Genomic DNA, 23,991 nt, shown 5'->3' with positions numbered 1-23,991 from the left:
AAAAAGTTGGTCAAAGCCGAGATCACATTTTTCTTCAAACTTGAAGGCCTCCGACGACCATCCCATGGAAGAAGGATTGAAGGAATCATGCTATGGTGCGGCATGTGTTCAACACAAGCAATGCCTCTTTGCGTGGCAACTCGCAAGTGATCTCGCTTGAAAGTGGAGCACATCTGCACATGCACTTCTCCAACTCCAAGGGTATCGTTGAAATTTAAAAGACTTCCCGAATTTGTCCCTCCATGACAAATAAAAAAACAAATAGACATGTGTGTGAAGAAGAAACGTAGAGTCTTCAGGGTGGGGGGTTGGATGGAACATCTTTCTGAGTTTTGACCAAATAACTTGTGCAATAATGCAACTGGACAGGGGCTTGTCCCTGGTATTTTTTTTTAAAAAAAAAGAACTAGTGCTAGGACACATTAATTCTAGACTTACAAAATGCTTGGCAAGACGCCAAGACCAAACAAACTACAGGAAGAAACCCCTCGGCGAGCCAAATAGGCCTGCATTATTCAGCAATCTCTCTCCCTCGTCTTTCTTCATGAATTCCTATCTAGACCCATGTTCAGAATGTTTTTGGCATCGAAAAGAGTCTCATTGCAAATTGTAGCTAGGCTTCCAAAATCGTATATACCTTTGTGGTGCATGAACCGTGTCCCTTTCCAAGCTACTCCTATAAGTAGCCCAGCATTTTCCAAAAGATGTCAAACGGACCATGTGTCCTTGCCAGCAAAAGTGACAAACATCAATCAACCTTTGATATTGCTATATATACGAGAATATAATCCAACATCCTCATCGGTTTTCTCCTGTGTTACGTTAGGCGAGGGTGGTTTATTAGGGTACCATAGACCGTTGATGTGCCACCCGCAAAAATTCTCAGCCGCCGTGCCTCAGCTCCGTGCACTCTACTAGCTAGAGACTAGAGAGAGGTGTAGGCTCTGAAAATTGTTTGACGACTCCACTCCATCTTGCGAATCTCTGAAGGAGTGAAGGTTCACCGGCCGGCCGGACCAGCTGTGTGCTGACTGCTAAGCATGTGGGCGACCGATCCGTCGGTTGAAATGTTAGGCTACCCGATTGACAAACCTTCAGAGTCCATCGATGGAGTGGCATCGCGCGCGTACGTGGTGACGACAGGGGAACGATGATAATCTTCTACTGCTTGGAGTCTATCGTACATGTGTCATCGGTCATGTATTAGTTGCAACAGTGGGTTGATTAGCGGACGCAACCAACTTTACTGTGGAGGCTTGTTCAAAATATATCGAGGAAAGCGACTCTTTGTGATCTTCGCGATCTGCCAAAAAGCAGGGATTGTTGGCAGGCCGTGCCATCAACCATCATCAAGTTGCCCCGCCTGGCCAAGGCCATATATATGTAGCGCCCGACGTGACATTTCTGCCAGCAGACAATTCGTGGTACGAACCACTTACAACAGACAATTAAGGTGGCACCAGTGCTATAACAGTGGCAATAATCAATTATAGCTGCTTGATTTGTGCAACTTGGTTTTTTTTTTGTGTGCGTGCAATAATTATGCTAGTAGGAGGAGGAGTATATTTTTACAGAAACTATCGAACAAAGCATATATAGCTGCTTCTAGAGTTGTACTCCACCAGCGAGTCTTGAGCTGACATGCACGGGCAAGCGCGAGAACCTGCTGCTGTATATATCCGACGACGGGCAACGCAAGCAAATAATCATGCGATGCCGCGCGCAAGCGCAACTGTACCGGGGAACCGGGCGGTGGGTGGGTGTTGCCGCTCAATTTGCCTCTCCTCGTCGGCGCGGCAGCTGGGTGGCTAGACGCCTGGACTCTGAAAGGAAGTGCGATGAACCTGCAGGATGCTTCTTGCCCGGGTGGCGAGCGGCGACAAAACATGAGGTTACACAATGCGACACGCCGTCGTCTCCCGCCCCTTTTCCAGCTTTTTCCACCAACTAAGGCCTTGTTTAGATGTGATAATTTTTTGGATTTCGGTAATGTAGCACTTTCGTTTGTTTGTGGCAAATATTGTTCAATCATAGACTAACTAGTGTCAAAAAATTCGTTTCGTGATTTATAGTTAAAACTTTATGTATGTGCCACAAGATTCGATGTGACGAAGAATCTTGAAAATTTTTGGGTTTTTGGTGTGAACCTAAGGCCTGTTTAGTTGCATAAATTTTAAATTTTTACAAAATAGTTATGGTAGTATTTTTATTTACTTTAACAATTATTGTTTAATCATAGACGGCTCAAAAAACTTATCTCACAAATTAAACTATGCAATTTGGTTATTTTTATCGATATTTAATACTTCGTAGAATAAGATTTGATATAACGAGAAATCTTGCGACGCGCATAGGTAATCTATCCATCCATGGGACTTGACTTGGATCTGCCTCTCATGAAGTGGCCAAGGGGGGACAAACGGCAGGTTCGGCAGGCACGCGCGTGAGCTTCGTTCGATGAGAAGAGGGGGCGAGCGCGGTGCATGGACCCAAGGACGGACGGGGGTCGGCCCGCGGTCCGCCTCATCACTGGTACGTACGCGGTACGCCCGACGAGGTCGGCAAAGGCAAAGGTGACGACACGCCAGGCACCGCCTAGTACGAATGAACGTGGCCACCACGTGCCGGTGCCGCCGTCCCGTGTTCATCTCCGGTATCCGGCCTCGACCTCGTCCCTCGCAGGCACGGCCGCAGCGATAGATCCGGCCACCGTCACGTCGCGCAAGGGCGCGCACCGCGGGTGGAAAGTGTGAGATCGCCCGTGAATTCGTCCATGTTCGTGCCGTATTGCCGAGTAGCGTGTGGTAGTGGGAAGATCAGATGTACTACTGTACTGTAGATCTTAGGAAGACCGCTTGTTTCCTACCGGTACAACGTACTTACAGTAGGGTCGGATATGGTAAGCCGGCAGTGAGCAGTGCAGGCTGCGCGGCACGGTGATGGAGTGAAGTTTTTTTTAATGTTACCGGAGGATTACTCCCCCACCTCAATATATACTAGGTAGCCCAAAACAGCTTGATATAAATTCTACAAAAGTTTAGGAAGAAACTTCAAAAACACCAAACAATCCTAACCCTAGGACGAAAAGTGATAGAACCACAAATACAAAGACGATAAGCAAGGACTACCATACGCGAGACACGTGCGCTCTGCGACGATGCCTCTAGAGAGGTAAATGACGTTAGAACGTAATCATCGTCCGCCAAGCAGAAGCTTGGCAAGGCTTTCGCCTGGGCCTTGTGTTAACGAAGAGCTGCAATGATTGGCCCATGAGATGAAGCGGTTAAAAGTTCTTCAACGACACCTTTAATCTTGTCACTGGCCCGGACATGATCTGAGTTGAGCTTTCGCCTAGAACCTTTGCAAGTGCTCATGCCGGTCGCCGCCCACGACGACGGGAGGCGTGCACCGGCAGTGCTAGTCGCCGCCACGTGCCACGGAGCCCTACGGAACTCGCCCGAGACACCGGGAAGCGCGCACATGTCGCGGAGCCGTTCGGACTTGCCTGCGACAACGGGAGGCGCGCACCGGCACTGCCAGCCGCAGCCGTTCGGACTCGTCCACGACGACAAGAGACGCGCACCGGTAGTGCCAGTCGCCGCCATATGCCGCGGAGCCGTTCAAACTCACCCGCGACGATGGGAGGCGTGCACCGGCAGAGTCAATCGTCGCCACACGTCGCGAAGCCGTTCGGACTCACCGTTGCACAAACCGACACTAACCAGGAGGTCTCTTGGTGACGCAATGTAAGGGGTAGTGATGCCGGCCACCACCACACGGGGACATTGGGGAGGGGCGTGCTAGTACCAGCAGTGCGTCAAAAAGCTACGTACATTACACTACTAGCCCGTCCGTCCGTGCAGTGAAAACGGCACAGGGCAAGAGCGCGGCTGCAGGTCCGGATGGTACGTACCGTCAGTCACCGCGCGCGGCCGGCCGCCCATCGTGAACCGTCCGTCCTTGAGCTAGCAGCGCCGCCCGTCCGTCCGTGCAGGTCCAGGGGAAATCATGCATGGCGTCCGTCACCCTGGTCGCGCTCACGCGTCGCCCAACCGGCCCGCGACATCCTATCTACCGTGACCTACGGAGTGCCGAGCCCCATGAGATAAGACTACGTACAACAGTAGCTCCCGCGCGCCGCACGGAACCATAGTACTCTACAAGTAGGTTAATTGTCGATTGAATTTTCTACGAGTAGTATGTACGGGACGGGACGGCGCGTCACGTGGACCATCCGCTCGCCCTGTCCTATGATTATGAAAATGGCAGAGGTGAGAGGACACAACACGGTAATAATAACTTTGGTGAAAGCAGATCGGTACACTGAATAGGGACGACCATGAGCTAACGACGGCCGGCAATGCCCGACACATCTCAAAGACACAAGATACTAGGAAATACAGTACTACTAAACAATGCAGGGTGTGCATGACTTCATTGCAGGTCCGTGCGTGCTCCATCGTTTTTTTTCCAGAAAGCCTGAAAAAGCATGGTATTTTTGGAAATGGTTAATCATGCACGATGAATTGGCCGGCGTGCATCTCATCTGCAGCCAGCGGCTGCACATGCACATGCATTGGCGGCCATCCGGTTCAGACTTCAGAGTGCATATGTACTGGCTTCACCTTTTTCCCACCATCTGCAAAAGGCCACAACGGGACGGTTTTGTACGAGCTCGTCGGTAGTTGATGCTCGCGCTTGGACTCAGCAACGTACGTACGTACGACGAAGGCGAACTGCACACGGGCCACGGGGATTCCTTGTGCCGGCCGGAGGTACGTGTAGTACGATACGAAAGCGAGCGCGCGGATGTGCATGCGCCACCGATCGAGGTGATGACCGACCCGGCGCCGGTCGCCACAAGGTGGCGCGTCGCGTGGCGTGGTCACCACCACATCCACGGATCGATTCCGTTCCGTCCATGGAGGCCCAGCTATGAACGACACCGACCGACCAAAGGCCTTGTTCAGTTCGCAAAAACTTGTGAAAAACGGCACTGTAGCACTTTCGTTTTTATTTGACAAACATTGTCCAATTATACAGTAACTAAGCTCAAAAGATTCATCTCGCGGTTTACAGATGAATTGTGCAAATAGTTTTTGTTTTCATGTATATTTAATGCTCCATGCATGTGCCGCAAGATTCGATGTGACGAGGAATCTTGAAAAATTTTGCGAACTAAACAAGGCCAAAGGTTCTCTCGGAGCCGGAGGTGATAGCGGATCCGTGAACAACGGTTGCGCGCGCGTGAACTATACAGTGTGGGTACGTAGCACGAGTACGAGCAAAGCCGGCCAGTGCAAAAGCAGTGAGCGAATAGCACAGCGGCAGAGCAACAACGATTAACTCGCCCCCGTGCCGTGCAACGCGAAAACGCACGGTGCGCGCCGTGAGTGACACCCGGCACGCACGCGCCCAGATGGATCGATCGCCGAGCCACCTGTCCATCAACTGGGTCGCCCGGGACGGCTGTGAATCGCCTCGGTTGCTTTCGCCCGCGGACGCCGCGCCAGCGACTGGCAATCAACGGTACGCCCGGCTCGTTTTTCTTTTTACTACAGTACTAGCGACAGTGTGCGTCGTGACGAGATACTGACGTGTACACGTCCTGATCGTAAGCTTAACACTGTACGGAGTACTGACTTTATTATTATCATCATCATCATCATCATCATCATCACAGGACGGACCAGGCCGGTCGGGGGACCTCCGGATCTTGTCAGGCTGTCACGTGGGTCGTCGTCGTCATCGACTCGCCCGTCCTATGAACACGCAGCCGGGAAACGATAGAGACGGTTGTGCCGAAAGCATATCGACTCGGTTCACTATTGATTCATAATACTCCAGGACAGGGTGTTGGCACGTCAAGACTATGATATGGCCCAGGTGCACCGATGTCGACATCACAGGAGCTAGTGCTAGCGGACACAGACACGTCAGCTTCCGCTAGATACTACCGATAGATCATCATCGTCTCGGTTCATTGCATTGCTTGTGCTCCGTACTTGGATTGATTATTTGTTAATTCAAAGACCGAATGGTTGATTAGTCCAGCAGTACTGCAGGGGGAGGAGGAGTTAGCAAGCAAAGGCATACTATCCATCAACCAATAATGGACACAAGTTGATTGTTATCGTTCAGTGTATGTTATGCCTATGCATGCATCACACGATCGATGCCAAATAAATAAATAAATATGTACTGCCCAACTAATGATGTTCAAATACAGCCGATTTTTGGTACACCCAACCAACAGCACAAGATAGTCACGCGAATAGGGTACCTCAGTACTTAGCATAGTACTCTTCTCGTCCACAAAAAAAATACAATTTTTCACATATCAAGAAGTCAATCGGTTTTAACTTTGACTAAAATTAATTAAAAAATATTAACACTCTTGGGATAAAGTATAATTAGATTATAATATATTTTTATAATAAATTATTTAGAGATATAAATGCTAATACTATTTAGGGCATGTTTGGTTCCCTTTGCTAAATTTCAATCAGTTAAACTTTAGTTATTTTAGTAGATTCAAATACATTAATTAAAAAGAAGCTAAAATAATTTATCATACTAGTTATTCAAGAGTAGTTAAAATAATTTTAGTAGCTAAATTTTAATGAAGGAAACCAAATAGATCCTTACTTTGGTTAAAATTGAGCTAGTTTAACTAACACATTTTCTATAATTATATTTTTTTTTATAAATGGTTGGAGTATTTAGGGAATGTTTATATGCAATGGTACATGCGCTTTTACCCTGCCTTGTATTCTCATGAAACTCGACCGGCGGCATTGATCCATGGCCCACACGTACAACGTTACCTTCCAACGGCTGCTGCATCATTGCACGGAGGTCACTGTCGTCGTCGCAGCTCGTAGTTTCACCACCCGGCCCGTCACGTACGTCGGGTATGCCAACAATTCCCCGGCCGTTTCCATCTAGAATTCCATTGTCGTGAAGCAGCTGCGTGCGTGCAATTTGGGTCTGGTACGTAGCTCGCTCTTACTAACACTCTAGCCTAATAATGGCGGCTAATCTAAACGCCTAAAACCTGCCGTGTCGTGCAGAACCGCACAACCCTAGCTTTATTGTCCAGTACAGAGACTCAATGTTAGCTCGGCATTATCGAACGGAGCACCGGTTACGTTTTGCTCACACCAATTGACTCGTTTTTTTTCGTACTTCAACTTTTGAACACTTGCATCGTTTTGGAAGTAAAACCACTGACATTGCATTTGCCGTAACGGGAATAAAACTATTCAACATTTATTTCTAGAATGTCCCTTTACCAAAAATGATTTGGAGGCTTATCTTCTTCGCTACTAGTTTGACCCAACCTAGATCAATCAGCCACTGTTTGGTACTTGGCTATCTAATCAAAATAAAAGGATTAGAGATTTGATTTGGGTAGGGGTGGCTGTTTTGCTTTGGGCTATGTGGAGATGCCGCAATGATTATGTTTTTAATAAAATGAAAACTAACTCTATTATGCAGGTAATTTTCAGGGGAGCGTACTGGTTATGCTTTTGGGCTTAGCTGCATGATGAGACAGCAAGGACGTGCTCTCGAAGATAAGAAGGAAATTAGAAGTGATTGCTTTAGAGATTTCCAATAAAAGATGGAAACATTTATATTGTTTAAACTATCGTCCCAGTCCATGTATAGGACTATGACTCTCTTTGTTTATTTCATATAAAACTATGTAATTTTAGGCTGTGTACATCCTCGGATGTAGAGACCGGATTTTATATCTATTATCTAAAAAAATTTATGTAACTGACATGGCATCTTCTCATCATCACGAATTATTGTTATATTCTTATTAGCGTGAACCATAAGCTCAGCCAAATCGATCGCTGGCCACATAAAGAAAACACTAATGCATATACGACCGTTTTTTTAACCGATACTGCATTAGCTTTTTGGTTAGGTATTGAAGCAACATTACACGTTAATAAATCCTTATCTTCAGGTCTTGTTTAGTTTAGAGGTTTTTCGAGTTGATTCGTTCCACCGGGAAGTCCCCTGCATAGTATCTAGGAAACAATTATACTTCCAAGCAATTCTTCCCTAAATACCTAAAAATCTATTTTATTATGATCCATTTCACAAAAATATAGATTGTGTCAAAGATACAAAATTGATTTATTTTTTCTTTTTATTCTAACTCAAAAAAAGAAGAAGGAGAGAAAAAACTGGATCGGAGAAGAAATATGCATTCTGGACTAGTCATTAGGCAATGGGCCGCCCACTCTAGTTAAACTGGACAGTCTGATTTGATGACGGGCCCAAAAAGATAGTCCTGTTTAGATCCTAAGGCCTTGTTTAGTTCCCTTGCCAAAAATTTTTGGAACACTGTAGCATTTTTCGTTTGTTTGTGGTAAACATTGTCCAATCATAAATTAACTTGGCTGAAAAGATTCGTCTCATAAATTACAGGTAACTATATAATTAGTTATTTTATTTATCTATATTTAATACTTCATGCATGTGTCACAAGATTCGATGTGACAGAGAATCTTGAAAACTTTTTGCATTTTGGGGTGAACTAAACAAGGCCTAAACTCTTAATCATGGATTGCAAAACTTGTATATTGGAGGGGGTTGAGTTGTGAGATGATTCAAAGAAAAAATACAGGTTGTTAGAGCAAGTACTCTATCTATCCTAAAATAAGTTAGGAGTAACTTTTAAAATTGTCCTAAGTTAAATATCTTTAGATCTGACCAAACTTATCCAAAAAAAAACACTGATGTTTATATGACACTAAATTTGTTATTAGACACACAATAAAATATACTTCAATAATATACTTGTTTGATGCTACATATGTTAATGTTGACTTGACAACTCTAAAAATTGATTATTTTAAAACAGAGGAAGCATAATAAGATAACATAAGCAGATTGTAGAAACTGCCACATCAAATTTGTGTTATGGTGGAGGAGGGAGGATAGAAACTTTTAAAAACTCTAAAAGAGTAGAGTGGACCGCATATTGATGGTATAATATATATTAGTAGCCAACTATTACATGGGTGATGGGTGTGCTATAGAAAACTGAAGATATAGCAATAGTATATACTCCATTTGTCCTATAATACAGTGTACGCCCATTTTATTTCCTAATCAAACGCTATTATCAACGTGATTAATGGTGATTGATTGATAAATAGAAAATATTTAATGCAGAATTAGATTTTGTCCTCCAAAATGCATATTAGATAAATTTCGAATGCTAGAATGCACTATATTATTAGACAGTGGGAGTAGTCAGCAATTACTTGTAATATTAACTACTCCCTCCGCCACCCCACCCCCCAAAAAAGGAATTCCCATTTTCAAAAAATAAGTCATTTAAATTTGATTAAATTTATTTAAAAAATATCTATGATATTAGATAAGTAAGATTTCACTATCATAGAATATATTATCATAGCAAATTTAATTAGAGACATACATGTTGATATCTTTTGTATAACCTTTATCGAACTTAAAAAAACTTGACTTATCTAAAACCTAGCATTACATTGTTTTAGGGATGGAGGGAGTATGCTCTTAGAGCATCTCCAAGAGTTTTCAAAGCCTACTCCCAATCTAGACTTTTGGCAAGATTGAAAATAAATGTTCTTCAACAACTTTCTATCTCAACTCCTAATCTTTTCATATTGAGCGTATATATACGCCTATGTATAATGTATCCATCAAACAATATGAAGGTGGAAGAATATGATGAGGAATAAAGAGTATCTGATATAAATATACACGAGAGAGAAGAAAATAAAAGTGGTTAAGAGACTTTAGAAATGTCCAGAACGAAGATTTTAGAAACTGGTTGGAGGAACCAACAAATATGCTTTCAACTATTTTTATCCACTTGAAAAATTCATTAATTTACCAATGTAAGAAAAAGAGAAAAGCCTCGAAACACGGACGGTCAGCAGCAGAAATGGGTGTGTTTGGGCTGAACATGCGGTGGTCGCCTAAGACCGACTACGGGGTCCAATGTCCAATCCAATGGTTTTCTGTCAAAAAGTGGATAGAAATACGGGCCCGTCAAAAAACGCAACGGACGGCAGAGGATGGGCTTGGCCGCTCGATCCAAGCTAGCGGAAGAAAAAGGGAGGGGATGAGGCCTTCACGGCAGTGCCCAGTAGGCCCATATAGCAAAGCTAGGCAATTGGGGGGCCAAGTGCCAAGTCTGCCTGCATGCTGTCTAACGTGGCAGCAGGTGAAGAGCAAAATTAAAGGCTCTCCGTCCACGTCAACTGACTCAGGCTGGTTGCTCGTGTTTTTCATCTATCCCATTAAATTTTGACACGTGCATACAGTGGCGGTAAAGAAGAATAGACACAAGCCACGATCTGTATTGATTCACTGGTTCAGGTACTTATACATCAGGTGGCGCTCAGCTCTCAGTCTCCCGATCCTACATACAAGGAAGACTCGGCCGTCTGTGCCGTTACATCATGCGCATGCACGTCGTGACCGCGCTCTGCGCCATGACTCGGTCTTGGCCGCGCGCTGCGCCTTCGCTCCGCGTGCGTCGTGGCCGCCCGTTGGGCTGAGGACTCGGTCAGGCACATGCTTCCGTTATCAGGAGGATCTAGAAACGGATCAAGAGAGGAGCTAAATAACATAGCTAATTTTTTTTCTCGCTCAATCCAGTACAGTAATAGATATAGCTAAGATTGATAATTCAATATCGATTCAAAGTGTTCAAAAACAAAAATTTATAGAATAAACATAGAAAAATACCAAATACATAGATTCTTTTACTAAAAAAAATATTTTTGAGCCCAAGAGGGGGGCTGCAGCCCCCCGAGCCCCCTGCATAGAATACTAAATATAGATTATTTACAAAACGAAAAACACAGCTAAAGAATAATTTACAAGACGAATCTTTTAAGCCTAATTAATCTATGATCAAATACTAATTACCAAATACTAAAACAAAAACACTGCTGTTAAACTTTAATATCTTCAACCAAGTACCCCTCAGCGGGCGTGCAAAGGCACACGGCACACCCCATGTTGATTAATTTGCTTGCGCAGCGACGCATTGTGCTAGGCCATGATGCAAAATGATACTCCCGTGTACGGTGCACCCGTTTTCTGAACGATCGATCGCGAGTGGATCAGCCAACCAAACACACTCGATTCACTAACCGAGATCGACGCCGCCTTTTGTCATCTCTCGTGGGTTGGTTGGGGTGGAGGCTAGGCCAGGCTAGGTGTAAGTGTAATGCATGCATGCTTTGCTTTCAAGCGCTGCATGCGATCGCAGTTCCCGCGTGATTAGCTGACCGGAACCACCTGAATAATCACCCACCCAATGACCCAACGGATCCATCCATCCGCTCCTGCCGCCACTTGCCGCATGACCCGCCCCTCGCCCGCCGCTAAACTAATCATCCGCCAGCCAAGTCAAAGGCGCGCAGCAGGGCGCGCGCGGAGTCAGCTGAGGATGCCCGCGCGCGCCGGCGCAACGACTGCGCCGCCGCCTCGCCCTCGCCCATGCACGGAGGCCGCACCGGACGACTCGGGCGCGCCCGCTCGCCCGACGAAACCGGGCACCGGTGCACAGTCCAGCAGTGGGCAGTGGCACTGCGCATGCGGCTGCCGTTGCAGCCAAACAGACTACCGCTTCAAAGCCGCGTGGATTACGTACAAGTAACCGGCCGGCGCGGGTCAGTCAAAGCAGCGCCCGCACGTCGCCGTTTTTTTAGCCGGCTCGCCACCGGCCGGTGGCGCCCCTACACGTGCGGGGACGACGAGGGCCACGGCACGCCTAATCAACTCACCGACTCGTGCTCATTTTCCCGGGTCCACCAGATTATATATATATCAATTATTATTAATTAATTAACGAAAAAAAAGACTGCGTACCAAGAGCAGGAGGAGGAGGAGGAGATTAGGGTTTGATGACGACGACGGGCGACGATGATGGGACGTCTGGTGCGAGGCTTTTTTTTTTGTCTGCTGTTTTCTGGTAGGGGGACTAGTAGGTTATTAGTCGGAGTAGCAACCGGAGAATGATTAACGACGCCGCCGCCGACCGCCGTAGGTCGCGACGAGCAACGGAGCAGGCGAGGCGAGCAGCACACACATGCGCCCCGGGCCGGCCCGGCCCCGTAGGTGCTGCCAAATGTGGGCCCGGCCGCATGGCCCCGATGTGGGGGGATGCTGACGCGATGCGGGGCCCACCGTACAGCGACGGGATGGCGGGCGGGGAACCTGGTCAGAGCAGGCGCCGCGCGGCGGGCTCGGCTCAAAACTCGCGCCGTGACACGGGAAGAGGATTAGCATATTGGTCCGGTTCCGGCCCGTATGGCGTCAGCGTCGCGTTCCGGCCCTCGGTTTCCGGCTTTATTGGTTCCAGGTCCATCCCCCTCTCGGTTTCGGACCGGGAGTACAAATCAATCTCTCTGTGTGGAATCGAATCGAATCGAATCGAATCCAAAGGGGACGTTAGTGTTTGCACAGAGATGGTAAAAGGATATGATCGCAAACGATGAGAAAAAAAAATGCATGATGTGAAAGACGGAAAAAAAGAAGAGATGCTCTTGGACAATTTCAGTTCCAATCAACCTTTCTTTTTTTTTTTTCATTTTGAAACAATTTCTGGCAATAGAACAAATACTGGATTTTCTATATTTGTTTGCTAGATTTACCCAAAGTAAATATTTCTACTTTTATTACTAGATTGATAAGCCGAAGAGGCAGTAGTCATGAAATTTATAGTATTATAAGAGTAAATAAAGGTCATATGCTTGATAGGTTATGACAAAGACAAGAAGCAAGAACCCTTGTTTTCGTTAGGTTTGGGAATAAAAGGTAACGGATTTGAGGAATAGGACTAGAGCCTAACCTATGTCTGTTCTTGTAGTGAGAGAAAATTTATCAAAGATACATAACCTATGTATACCCACCGTCTCATCTATGTTATTATGTATGTTCCACTAACCATCCTCTATAATATAGCGGCACAACAAAGCGTTCTAATCTTTGGAAAAAAAGTCACAAAAAAAGTGTTCTAACTTATAACTGACTACAATAGGACACAAAACCGCTATGTGTATGAGTCACTAGCTTGTACATAACGTGACACAACTTTTGGCATAATAGTGTTAAGTAAATACACATGTCTCGCCTTACATGGAAAACAAAATTAGTTGTGACATAGTCCAACATTAGTATGAGCTGGCCTCCACAAAAACGATGGCCAACAAAAAAACACGCGCGCGCACACACACACACATATATACACACACACACATATATATATATATATATATATATATATATATATATATATATATAACCATCTTTGTAAGCACATGCTTCAATTAACCATCCCAAACAAAATTACCATAACTACATGATAGATACCACAGGAACACGATATTCCTCTACAAGGAATCGGCGTCGACACGACACAACGGAAAAGGTTTGCATCGATCCCCAAATGTTTTTGTTTGGCCATCCATTTCCAGCCCAAAAGGCATATAAAAGGATAAAAGGATGCGTGCAGAAATAAACAAAAACAGGGGGTGCTACTAAACAAAAAGAGGGGCGGCACCAATTCATTCACCAACTGCTGTCTGTCTTTCCTGCTAGCGCTGAGCGAGCGAGCATCAGAAATTCAGCAGTCCAACGCGTCTTTCCAGTCTTCGGCACCGGCAAGCAAGACCGCAAAGGCCACTCCTTTTTCTTCTCCGCCCAAACCGCCGCCTCCTCTCCTCTCGACCTCTCCTCTCCACTTCTCATCAGGGTCTCACCTCAGTCACCTCCACAGGCACACTCCTCTTCCAGTCCCGGCAACGGAAGCTTCACTGCTGCGCTCGACTCACTGGTAAGTGTCCAGTCTGGTTCTCCCCCCCTTCAACGGGGCCAGCTTTCAGTATAGTCTTGATCTTTCGAGAGCGATTCACTGCATGTGTATAATCACCCTGCTACGCGCTTTGTGTACTTGTTTGCCTTGGGCCTTGGCTTTGTTCTTGATGTGGTTTTGGTCGCCCGTGCCTGCCCTCTGTGGCGGCGTGGCGATTGGCGTTTCTTGGTGGGGGGTTTGTTTGTCGTGTCGCGATTCGCAAAGGGGGCAAGAACAATGCCAGGGATGGTCCAGATGGAGATGGACGATCGCGTGGGATTGATTGATTGATTGATGCAGGCGTAATGTTTTTGATCGTGGTTTCTTTTATTTGTTCCGACGATTCCGTAGATGGATACGGGTGGTGAGAATTTTATCTTCTTTTTTTGATGGATTTTTTTTATCTTCTTGTCCACAACTATTCTTGTCTGCCTGAATCTTTATCAGCTCAATCTTGGAGGGAGAAAAGGAAAAGGGGAAAGAAGGATGTGTTGCGTGATGAATTCTGCTATAGAGAAATGAGACGAATATCAGCCGCTTTTGTTTGTATGTCTCTGTTTTTTTTGTTTGGCTGACAACATCTCTGTTTCGCACTAGCCCGAAGGCATAAATGCAGTCGGTTGTTGATGACCTCTAGTTATGAGTCGTATGGTGGACATTCAGGGGCTTTTAAGTGATCCTGTAGCGTCAGAGATAAATGGTGACAGGCGTTTTTACAATTATTGTATCAGTTCAGCGTTTCTGACTACTGATTAGGCGAGTGAACTGGTATGACGTATGAGTACGGGAGCAATTGATGGTAGCAATGTTGGCATAGACATTCATCCTCTAGCTTCACAAAGAGGGAAAATAGTCAGTGGGTTTAACTATAGGGTCGTATATATATTCTGCCGTCAAAATGGACAATGATAGTGTTCATTTATTGTTTCTTAACTGAATATATGTGAATCAGTTGCTGTTTTGTTCGAAGAAAAATTGGTGTCGATGGCTGTAGACAGAGAAGGGAAGTTGTGTTCACTTGGCAATGTGATCAAAGAAGAATAATTTATTTAACACGATTGCTGAAACTTCAATTATGCTTTTAGTTGTCGCATATTTCTTTATAATACAGAATGGTTCAGGATGGAAGCCTGTGTTGTGTCTAAGCTGTTATAATTTGCTGCATCAGTAATTATACAACTCTTTTCTAATAGTTCTGCGACCGAAGTAGAGTATGTCCTTGTTTCTATTGCCCATCCCAACTTTCATTTTCTTAGGTAAAAATCCAGACTATTGAAAAATTCATTCCTTCATGACCCCATTCGTAGAAGATTTCTATGCTTGACTGCCATGAAGATGACAGTGATGTGTGCTGAGGGCCTGAGGGTTACCTGTCAACTGTATGCAGTAAACATGGGGAGGTCAAATTAGTTGGGCATATTTTAGTGTTGCTTATTCAATTGATTAACGTGTGTTCCAAAAATATATTTCTTCAGGATCTTTATGCTCGCAAGGATTATCTGATTATATACTTTTGCATTATTGGTCCATACATGCAATCTATGAAGAATTGACAGCTGTTCTTTTAGCATCATTATGTCCTGCCTTTGTATAAAAAGAAGCACACCTACCATTCTCTTTAACGACTTAACTGATTTTCTCTTTTGAATGCAGGCATCACCATATTGTCAACCCGGCATATTTTCAGTCTGTAGAAGCCATCTTTTAAAGAACATTTTGGGCAGAGATTGCCAGTACCATTTCTTGTGTTAACATGGACTTCTCAGCTGGTTCCTACTTCTCATCATGGCCTGTCAATTCTGGTTCTGAGAGCTACAGTTTGGCTGATGGTTCAGTGGAATCATATGGAGGAGAAGGAAGCATGGCACCTTCAAGCTATTTCATGACAGCTAGATCAGATCACAATTTAAAATTCAGTGTGCATGAACAGGATTCCACTATGCTTCCAAATGAACAGTTGACCTATGCTGGTGCTGGCCAGACTGATCTGTTACCTGGTGATACTCTATCTAGGGATAAGCTTTGTGAAAATCTTCTGGAGCTTCAACGACTGCAGAATAACAGCAATCTGCAGAGTAATTTAGTGGCCCCAGGAGTGCTTCAGCACAATTCAACACCTGGGGTCTTTCATCCACAGTTGAATACTCCTGGACTTTCAGAACTGCCTCATGCCTTATCTAGTTCAATTGATAGTAATGGAAGTGAAGTTTCTGCTTTTCTTGCTGATGTAAATGCTGTTTCTTCAGCCCCAACTTTGTGTTCAGCATTCCAAAATGCTTCTTCGTTCATGGAACCAGTGAATCTAGAAGCTTTCAGTTTTCAAGGAGCACAAAGTGATTCTGTTTTGAACAAAACAAGCCATTCAAATGGGAATATCTCAGTGTTTGACAGTGCTACCTTGGCATCACTTCATGTAACTCTCATTACAGAGATAGCTTCTTCTTCTTCCAAAAAAAAAACCCCTACAAAGACAGCTGCTATGCATTTATCTCATTCAGTTAAATTAATTTTGGGTTCCTTTTGTAATACAGGACAGCAAAGAATTTATCACTGGTAGGCTCCCCTCATTTGCTAGTGTCAAGGAAGCAAACCTAGCTTCTAGTGGTTTCAAGACTCAGAAGCAGGTTATTAATGTAAACATTGCTACTAAAGAGAATGTCTGAACTGCATCTTACTGTTAATTTGAACTGTACCAGTAACAAAACTTCCATACTGCAGGAGCAAAATGCAATGTGCAACGTTCCTCTCCCTGCTTTCACTGCACGTAATCAAATGTCAGTTGCTGCAACGCAAGGAGCACTGATCCCTCAAAAGGTTTGTATGTTTTCAATTAAAAGAATACATTTCTGCTCAGTCACTGTGTTCCTTTTATGCTGTCTTTCAAGATTGTACCTGACATGGAGTTGTTACTTCAAATGTTTAGATTCCTTCATGGATCAATGAAAACAAAAGTGAGGGTCCTGTTAGCCATCCTTCTGATGTACAAACCCAACCAAATTCGGCTGGAAATGGTGTTGGCGTGAAGCCACGAGTAAGGGCTCGTCGTGGACAGGCAACTGATCCTCACAGTATTGCTGAACGGGTGAGTTTTTATTTATGAGATCAGTCCACTTCAGTGCAAACTGAAGAGTTGCACAATAGTTTTGAATTATTTGTTTTGCTTGCTCTATATAGCTTAAATTTTAACTACAATTTCGTAATCTGTTGCAGCTTCGCAGAGAGAAAATTTCAGATAGGATGAAAAGTCTGCAAGATCTCGTCCCGAATTCCAATAAGGTACATTTCTTTGGGGGCCTAACTTGCCCGCTGCATTTTGATATTGCAGCTGCATTTCTTTGGGAGCTAATTATCAAAACTTTGCTACTTATATATGTAATGGGAACATGTGTTTCTTAGTTGTGGCTTGAAATATGCAAGACGCAATAGAATGGAGCATTTATTAAATTTAAGGTTCTTCTTTGGGGTTGAATTGTAAGTCTTCAACTCTACAAATACACCAGAGCGAATGTTTAATTTGTTTGGGCCAACAATAGTCATTACCTGTTTAGCCATTGGTTCAGTTCCACTGTGAGTTACTTGATGTATTTCAGTGGAAAAATTTTGGATCTAGTTCAAAATTGAATTAAATGCTACTACCTCAGTCCACAAAAGAATGCGATTCTAGATGCATTCTTCATTAGCATTTCTAAAGTTAGACCAAATATATAGATAAAACTATTAATGTTTATGACAACAAATAGGATAGTATGAAAATATATCTCATGACAAATCTAATGATACTTATTTGATATTATAAATATTGATATTTTTTTATTTATAATTAGTCAAACTTAGGATACTTTATCTTGGTACTGTGCTAGAATTGCATTCTTTTATGGATGGACGGAGCATAGTCACAAAGTTTCTGGGTCGACGGGGTTGAGGAACGTAGTGGGCTACTTGCGAGACATTTTTACCCTGTGGGTCGAAAATGAACCTGCCTACCTGAGTCAGGGTAGACGAACCTGGGTCAAGGGTCAGCTTTCGGACCCATTTTATGTGATATGGGAGGGAGTACATTCCAACAAAATAGCACTAATCCAATTATCCAAACTCCCTGTTCCTGTTGATGTAGAGCTTGTTAGCTAAAATACCATACCAAGGAAGACAGCAGTCTTACCTTTCTTTAAAGAGGCTCATTTTGTTTAATTCTCTTGAATAAGATAGGGTGACAAATCTTTTGATGCAAGCAGGCAGACAAGGCATCCATGCTGGATGAAATAATTGATTATGTGAAATTTCTTCAGCTTCAGGTCAAGGTATGTCTGTGAACAGTTTTTGAATGTAGCCATGTAACTTTTCTGCTTAGGCGAAGATGATTAACATTCTTCCCTTTTACCTGGTTTAATTCAGGTCTTGAGCATGAGTAGGCTAGGAGCTCCAGGAGCAGTTCTTCCCCTTCTCACAGAATCTCAGACTGAGGTGCCAAGCCTTCAAATTTTCTACAACTTGTATGAATCGTTGAAAAAGTATTGTTGTTTTATAATTGGTGATATAGACTTCGCATCTTATTCATTTGTATGTCGAACTACAATGCCTCAGATAAATTCAGCAATGACATGGGCACATGGCATGATAGCAGTCCTTTAGTTCCACTTGCACTGTAGCTGAGCTTGATACAGATTTGCTTCCTGCTTTAAAATTGAGTTACCAGTAATTTACTTCAATCTACTTATCCATGCTGTGCACTGTCATGATTCATGTAGGGTTACCATGGTCAACCTCTGTCGGCTCCAACCAACACACAAGGATTACTGGATGCACTAGACTCGGAAGACGCCTTCGTCTTTGAGGAAGAGGTTGTGAAGCTAATGGAAACCAGCATCACCAGCGCAATGCAGTACCTTCAGAACAAGGGGCTCTGCTTGATGCCAGTTGCCCTTGCTTCCGCCATATCCACCCAGAAAGGTGTGTCCGCTGCTGCAATCCCTCCTGAACGGCGAAATAAAGACATGCTCCTCCCATGAGCATGAGGACACAACTGAAGAAGACAGAGCTCAGACGGCTGAAGAATGCAGAGCCCGTAGAGTACAGGATAGGAAGTTAGTCTGACCAGAGTGCATGGCCCCGTCTACTAATTTGCTTCTCAGAATCAGTTTTTTCGTACCTATTGCGCATCAGTTGGTTTTGCCTTTTTTTTCCCCCTTTTTTGCCGTATTGCATCAGGTTGCTCAGCGATAGTTGCGTTTCAGTAACTTGAACTGTATCTGGATTATCTATCTGGTTTCTCCTTTTGTGCATAGAAAAAAAAGTAAAATCTACTGTTTCTGGTGTTCTGCTATATGGGATCTTTGATCAGACATATCCAAAGTGATCCTGTGATGGTACTTGGTAGGGTTACTGTTTCTTGACGATGATAGCTCTTGCCCGGCTGTCAGTTTGTTAGCTGTTGCCATCTCCGTCAGTTTCGAAGGATGTGCTGTAAAGTGTTGACAGGGAACGTCTGCTTTTGTTTAACAGAAATCTCTTTATCGGAAAATGATGGCGTTTGGGTTTTGGTGCAGTGTTTAAGAACCTGCCATAACAACAAACCTCAGAGAACTGAGGACTGCGATGAATGTGAATGGTGGTTAAGGCAGAGAAGCACTGATCAGCCATTTAGTCTACTGTTCCGAAATAATAGTGATCTCTAAGGGGAGTTTACTCGAAGCTCGTTAGCTCACTCCGCTCGTGGCTGGCTCGGCTTGTTATTTTAGTACAGTAGCTATAACGAGTCGAGCCGAGCCAAGATTTTAGCTCGTTAGCTATAACAAGCTAACTCGAGTTAGCTCGCGAGCCAAACGAGCTATAGTTTCAGAGAAAAAGTCATCATAACTTATATTAATTTTGTATTACTTTATATCTTACACTTTACATATGATATGTTAGCTCATATGAATATTTTGTTCAACTTAAGACTATTAGATATATTATTTTTATATTATTACTATTTTTAAGCTTTAGAGAAATACAAATATCATATTTTATGAACCTTTTATACTTGGCTCACGAGTTTACGAGCTAGCTTCGAGCTCGTAACAAGTCGAGTCGAGTCGGCTTTTTGACTCGTTACGATAACGAGCTAAGCCGAACCAACTCGGCTCCTTATACAGCCTCAGTGATCTACTACGGGGTTATGTGGCTATTCCGTCAGGCGCCAAACTAAATCTGACATGACACGTTAACCAACATGTCCTATCAAGAGCCTGAAAGGATGATACCGTTTTCTGTGATGGTGTCACGGCTACTTTTATCCTCCAGCATCCAATTAGGCCTTGTTCAGATGTAAATTGTTTTGGATTTCGTTTCTGTAGCGCACTTTCGTTTGTTCGTGGTAAATATTGTCTAATCATAGATTAACTAGATCAAAAGATTTGTCTCACGATTTACAGATAAACTGTGCAATTAGTTTTTGATTTCGTCTATATTTAATGTTTCATGCATGTGTCAAGATTCGATGTGATGGGAAATCTTGAAAACTTTTTGATTTTTGGGGTGAACTAAACAAGGCCTTACTCAAGATGTGTACTCCCTCCGCTCTAAAATAACTGTCGTTCTCTTGTTTCTCAAAAAATAAGTTTAATTAAATATATATAAAAAAATATTAATATTTATGTTACATAATTAATATCATAGAAAAGATCTTTAAATCTAGTTTTTAATAAATTTATTTGGAGATACAAATATTGCATATATTTTCTACAAATCGAGTCAAATTTACGACAAAAAAACTGAAAACGACACTTAATTTGAGACGGAAGGAGTAGGCACCATGATAAAGGCCTGCCCCAAATCGATGTGTAGGCACCATGATGAAGGTCTGCCCCAAATCTTCAGGAGTGAGTGCATATTTTCTCTCAGTAATAACTCATAAGAGCATCTCCAAGAGATTAATTAAAAAGACTCTACTATTAGAAAAAAGGTCTCCAACAGTTATTCTATCCTACGATTCAAAATAACCAGTTTGTTATTCCGTGTATGTTGCTAGGTAAAGATAGCAAGCCGTAGAGGCTCGCTATCGGCCCATTCGTGCCTATTCGTGCATGGTGGGAGTAGAGAAACAATGAAAGTGAGCCATTGTGAGAATGACACATGTGAGTTTCACAAATAGATGATGTGAGTTTAGAAAGGCGGTTGCATTACTCTATGTTTTTGGAGGATGTTTTATTTTGGACAATGGCTAAATCAATGGTTTTAGAATCTAGTTTTTACATAAGCTCTCAGAGTTGCTCTAATTTAGTTACTCTCTAAAATAGATTTAATAAAAAAAAATATTAGAGTACTTCAACAGACTCTATAAAGAATTATAAAGAATGAATAGTGAAGTAAGCTATCAAAAAGTAAAGAGTGAATAAGGATGGAGAGATATTAAATTTAGAGAGTCGTTTATAGAGTCTGATAGAGACGTTTTCCTTCAACAATAGCTAAATTTACAGAGCTCTGTGGTGGCAACGGGTACTTGATCCGGAGGAGAAACACGCCTGTGACTCGATCTATAGCGGATCTAGTGGAGGTATGCGCCGACGGCTCAATCTGCGGCGCATCTAGCCAAGAGGTGCCTAGATCCAACGACGGGGCTTCAATCTGTGCTCCCCGATGACAGATACGACGACGCGGCGGTGCGGTGCACCCAAATTTGACGAATCGAGCTCCCTCAATGAGGATCCGACCATCACCAACGCAGATCCAGCGAGGAGGCCGCTGTGCCCAGATCCAGCGATGGTGGCAGCCTGCATTTCTGCTTCTACACGCGGCACGACGGGGATAGATCCGGGTACTGGGCTAAGAACAGGCCCAGTGGGCTGGGAGCAGGCTCATCGATGGGCTCATGGATTTATTTTTATTTTTTCTGATCGATTTAGTGAGGTGAGGTGCCCGCCTCCATAAACAAATTAACCGAGGCGGTCAAGGGCAATCGCCTCCGTTATTCTACCATTAACCGTAACCTTCCATTGGCAGCGGTTGGCTTTGCCTGCCTTCAAAAATAAAAAGCGCCCACCTCCATTGAGAATTATGTAGTAGTGACTTTTGGTCAGTGTTATGATCTTACACAAGTTGTTGATCGAATATCAATTTTGATGTTAAATTTGCTAGCTAATGCATTGCTATGCGTAATCTGACAATCTAATCTGTTGTGTTTTTTTCCTTCCATTTGTGTTCCTTTGTTTTATGCTCAAAATTGAGGACATGTATTTGCGACAGCATGCTATTGTCGTGAAATCGTTCGAACTTAATGTTCAAGATGATGAATAGACATAAGAGAAAGAGTAGCATAGTTTGTATAAAAAAACCCTCATCTTCATTAGTTTGACATATATTATATGTATTTTCTGAGCTCTGCAGCAACTCACCAGACTAGTCATCGAAAGTTTTTTTTATCTGGAGGAATAGAAATACATTCTTTTGCATGAATGAGGGAATATTGCACAGCCAACAATTCATCTTCCGCGGGAAAACCCACTTTTGTGTTTGAAGCTCGATATTGCAGCTAAGTGCTAAGTCCCTATATATATATATAAACAACCGCGACAACGTGCTCAATGATCGATGGAGGAAGGAGAAAGCCAGGCTGCCCGAGACCATGCTCAGTCTACCATTCCAGCATTTTGTGAGGACATAATGTCCCAGCGACCAGACTCCATGCCAAGCACCCCACGATCGACAGTGAAAGACTAAAGGATTGTCATATATGGTTCCTGAGTGCCACTCATTCCAAGCAGTTTGTTGCTTGATCACACACAACAACATGATGCTTCATCTTATGTTGATCCGCCCATTTGAACTGAACCCTTCTATTTATCGATATTGACAACAAAGAAGAGAGATGGGAAGAGGACCCGTGAAGTAAAGGTCCATAAATAGAGTGGGAATATGACATGCATTTATAGAACAAATATTTTGGTAGGTTAAGGAGTCATGGTGCAACACATGGCATGAAGTTCTGCAGCAGATCGACCTGACTCTCGCCAGTAATTCACAACAGGACTTGGCATATAGCCGGCTGTACTCACATTATTCAACCGCTATCATATTAGGTGCCACATTCACCAGTAACATATTAGATCTATTATTCTAGTACTAACTCTTATATTTTTTTAACATTTTTGTGTGTTTGTTTACCTAATGAATTATACTTAACCTCTCATATTGAACAATATTAATTTTTTTTCTATTATATTTGGAATCAAAAGAAACTTTGCATTGCAACTTTGAACTCTTAATTCTTAGGGGTGCCACAAAGTAGTTCCTTCATTTTTCCTTTAATAATGGTATATGTAGATAATGTAAATTATATAACGATATTTTTATATTGTTTTTTAATGGCAGTGGTAGTTAATCTATCAATGTATAGGTAGCACTTTTTAGGCCATAAATGTAGAAACTTCTCTTTTTCTAAATATATTTTTGTGAAACAATTTATTTTCACTAGGTATTAAGGTAATAGAGAGTCGATCCCTAACTCAACCATGTGTCCTCTCTTTATAATCTAGGACATTATCCCAATCATAGTCTCTCCCTCTAACTTGATCAGCCCCACTTTGTTAAATAACACTTCTTGCTTGACATATCTCAACGTATGTTTGTAAGTAGTAACCATATTGGTGCTAATTTATCAATGACAATGATCTAAGCAATTGTCTATAGACAGTAACCGTAAGCAATTGTTTGCTGAGGCCTCCACATAACCAGAAGGTAGCCAAGTGGTCATTAATGTCTGGTCAATTAAGGAAATATCATCAACAAACTATATATGGTGATAACGTTTGTGAGGTAATGATTGAGGCCCACTAATCGAGGCAAGATGGCGTGCCTCCACAAATACTCCCTCTCTACTCGAGGAAGTTGTTTTGGACAAAGTTTAAGTTAAAAATCATAAATAACTTTTAAGTTGTTGAGCTTGGAAATGTGAAAACCATATGAATGAATTTGTCTTGAAAAATACTCTCATAAAAATATACATATACCACTTTTTGATAAACATTTTTATAAAAACAAGAAGTCAAAAGTTAGATTTTGGAGACCGTGTCACTGTCCTAAATGACTTCCTTTACAAGTACGGAGGCTAAACACCAGCTACTTATGATCGAAATAAAAGA

At 43.1% G+C, this 23,991-nt stretch overlaps 1 protein-coding gene across 2 annotated transcripts; it reads left to right on the top strand.

Annotated features, from left to right (window-relative positions):
* On the top strand, positions 13,606 to 19,199 carry LOC8065450 (transcription factor bHLH66). 2 transcript variants are annotated; one of them, XM_002437958.2, is made up of 9 exons: positions 13,606 to 13,858; positions 15,530 to 16,289; positions 16,408 to 16,500; positions 16,595 to 16,690; positions 16,800 to 16,958; positions 17,087 to 17,152; positions 18,109 to 18,174; positions 18,269 to 18,337; positions 18,622 to 19,199. In XM_002437958.2, the coding sequence occupies exons 2-9, from the start codon at positions 15,630 to 15,632 to the stop codon at positions 18,880 to 18,882; spliced, it is 1,470 nt and encodes a 489-aa protein (XP_002438003.1). In that variant the 5' UTR covers positions 13,606 to 13,858; positions 15,530 to 15,629; the 3' UTR covers positions 18,883 to 19,199. The 2 variants fall into 2 exon arrangements, with proteins under 2 accessions (XP_002438003.1, XP_021305803.1); XM_021450128.1 differs by having other exon boundaries at positions 16,408 to 16,509.

The sequence above is a fragment of the Sorghum bicolor genome, chromosome 10 (assembly GCF_000003195.3).
Source record: "Sorghum bicolor cultivar BTx623 chromosome 10, Sorghum_bicolor_NCBIv3, whole genome shotgun sequence".
Classification (NCBI taxonomy): Eukaryota; Viridiplantae; Streptophyta; class Magnoliopsida; order Poales; family Poaceae; genus Sorghum; species Sorghum bicolor.
The sequence above is the reverse complement of the archived record's forward strand: the minus strand, read 5'-3'. Positions and strand labels throughout refer to the sequence as shown.

What these genes read in the sequence shown, in the direction of transcription:
- LOC8065450 (XM_021450128.1), top strand. Translation starts at nt 15,630, where the DNA reads ATGGACTTCTCAGCTGGTTCCTACTTCTCATCATGGCCTGTCAATTCT. An exon ending in TCGTCCCGAATTCCAATAAG is followed by an intron (nt 17,153 to 18,108) that starts GTACATTTCTTT and finishes TGATGCAAGCAG; the next exon opens with GCAGACAAGGCATCCATGCT. An exon ending in TTCTTCAGCTTCAGGTCAAG is followed by an intron (nt 18,175 to 18,268) that starts GTATGTCTGTGA and finishes GGTTTAATTCAG; the next exon opens with GTCTTGAGCATGAGTAGGCT.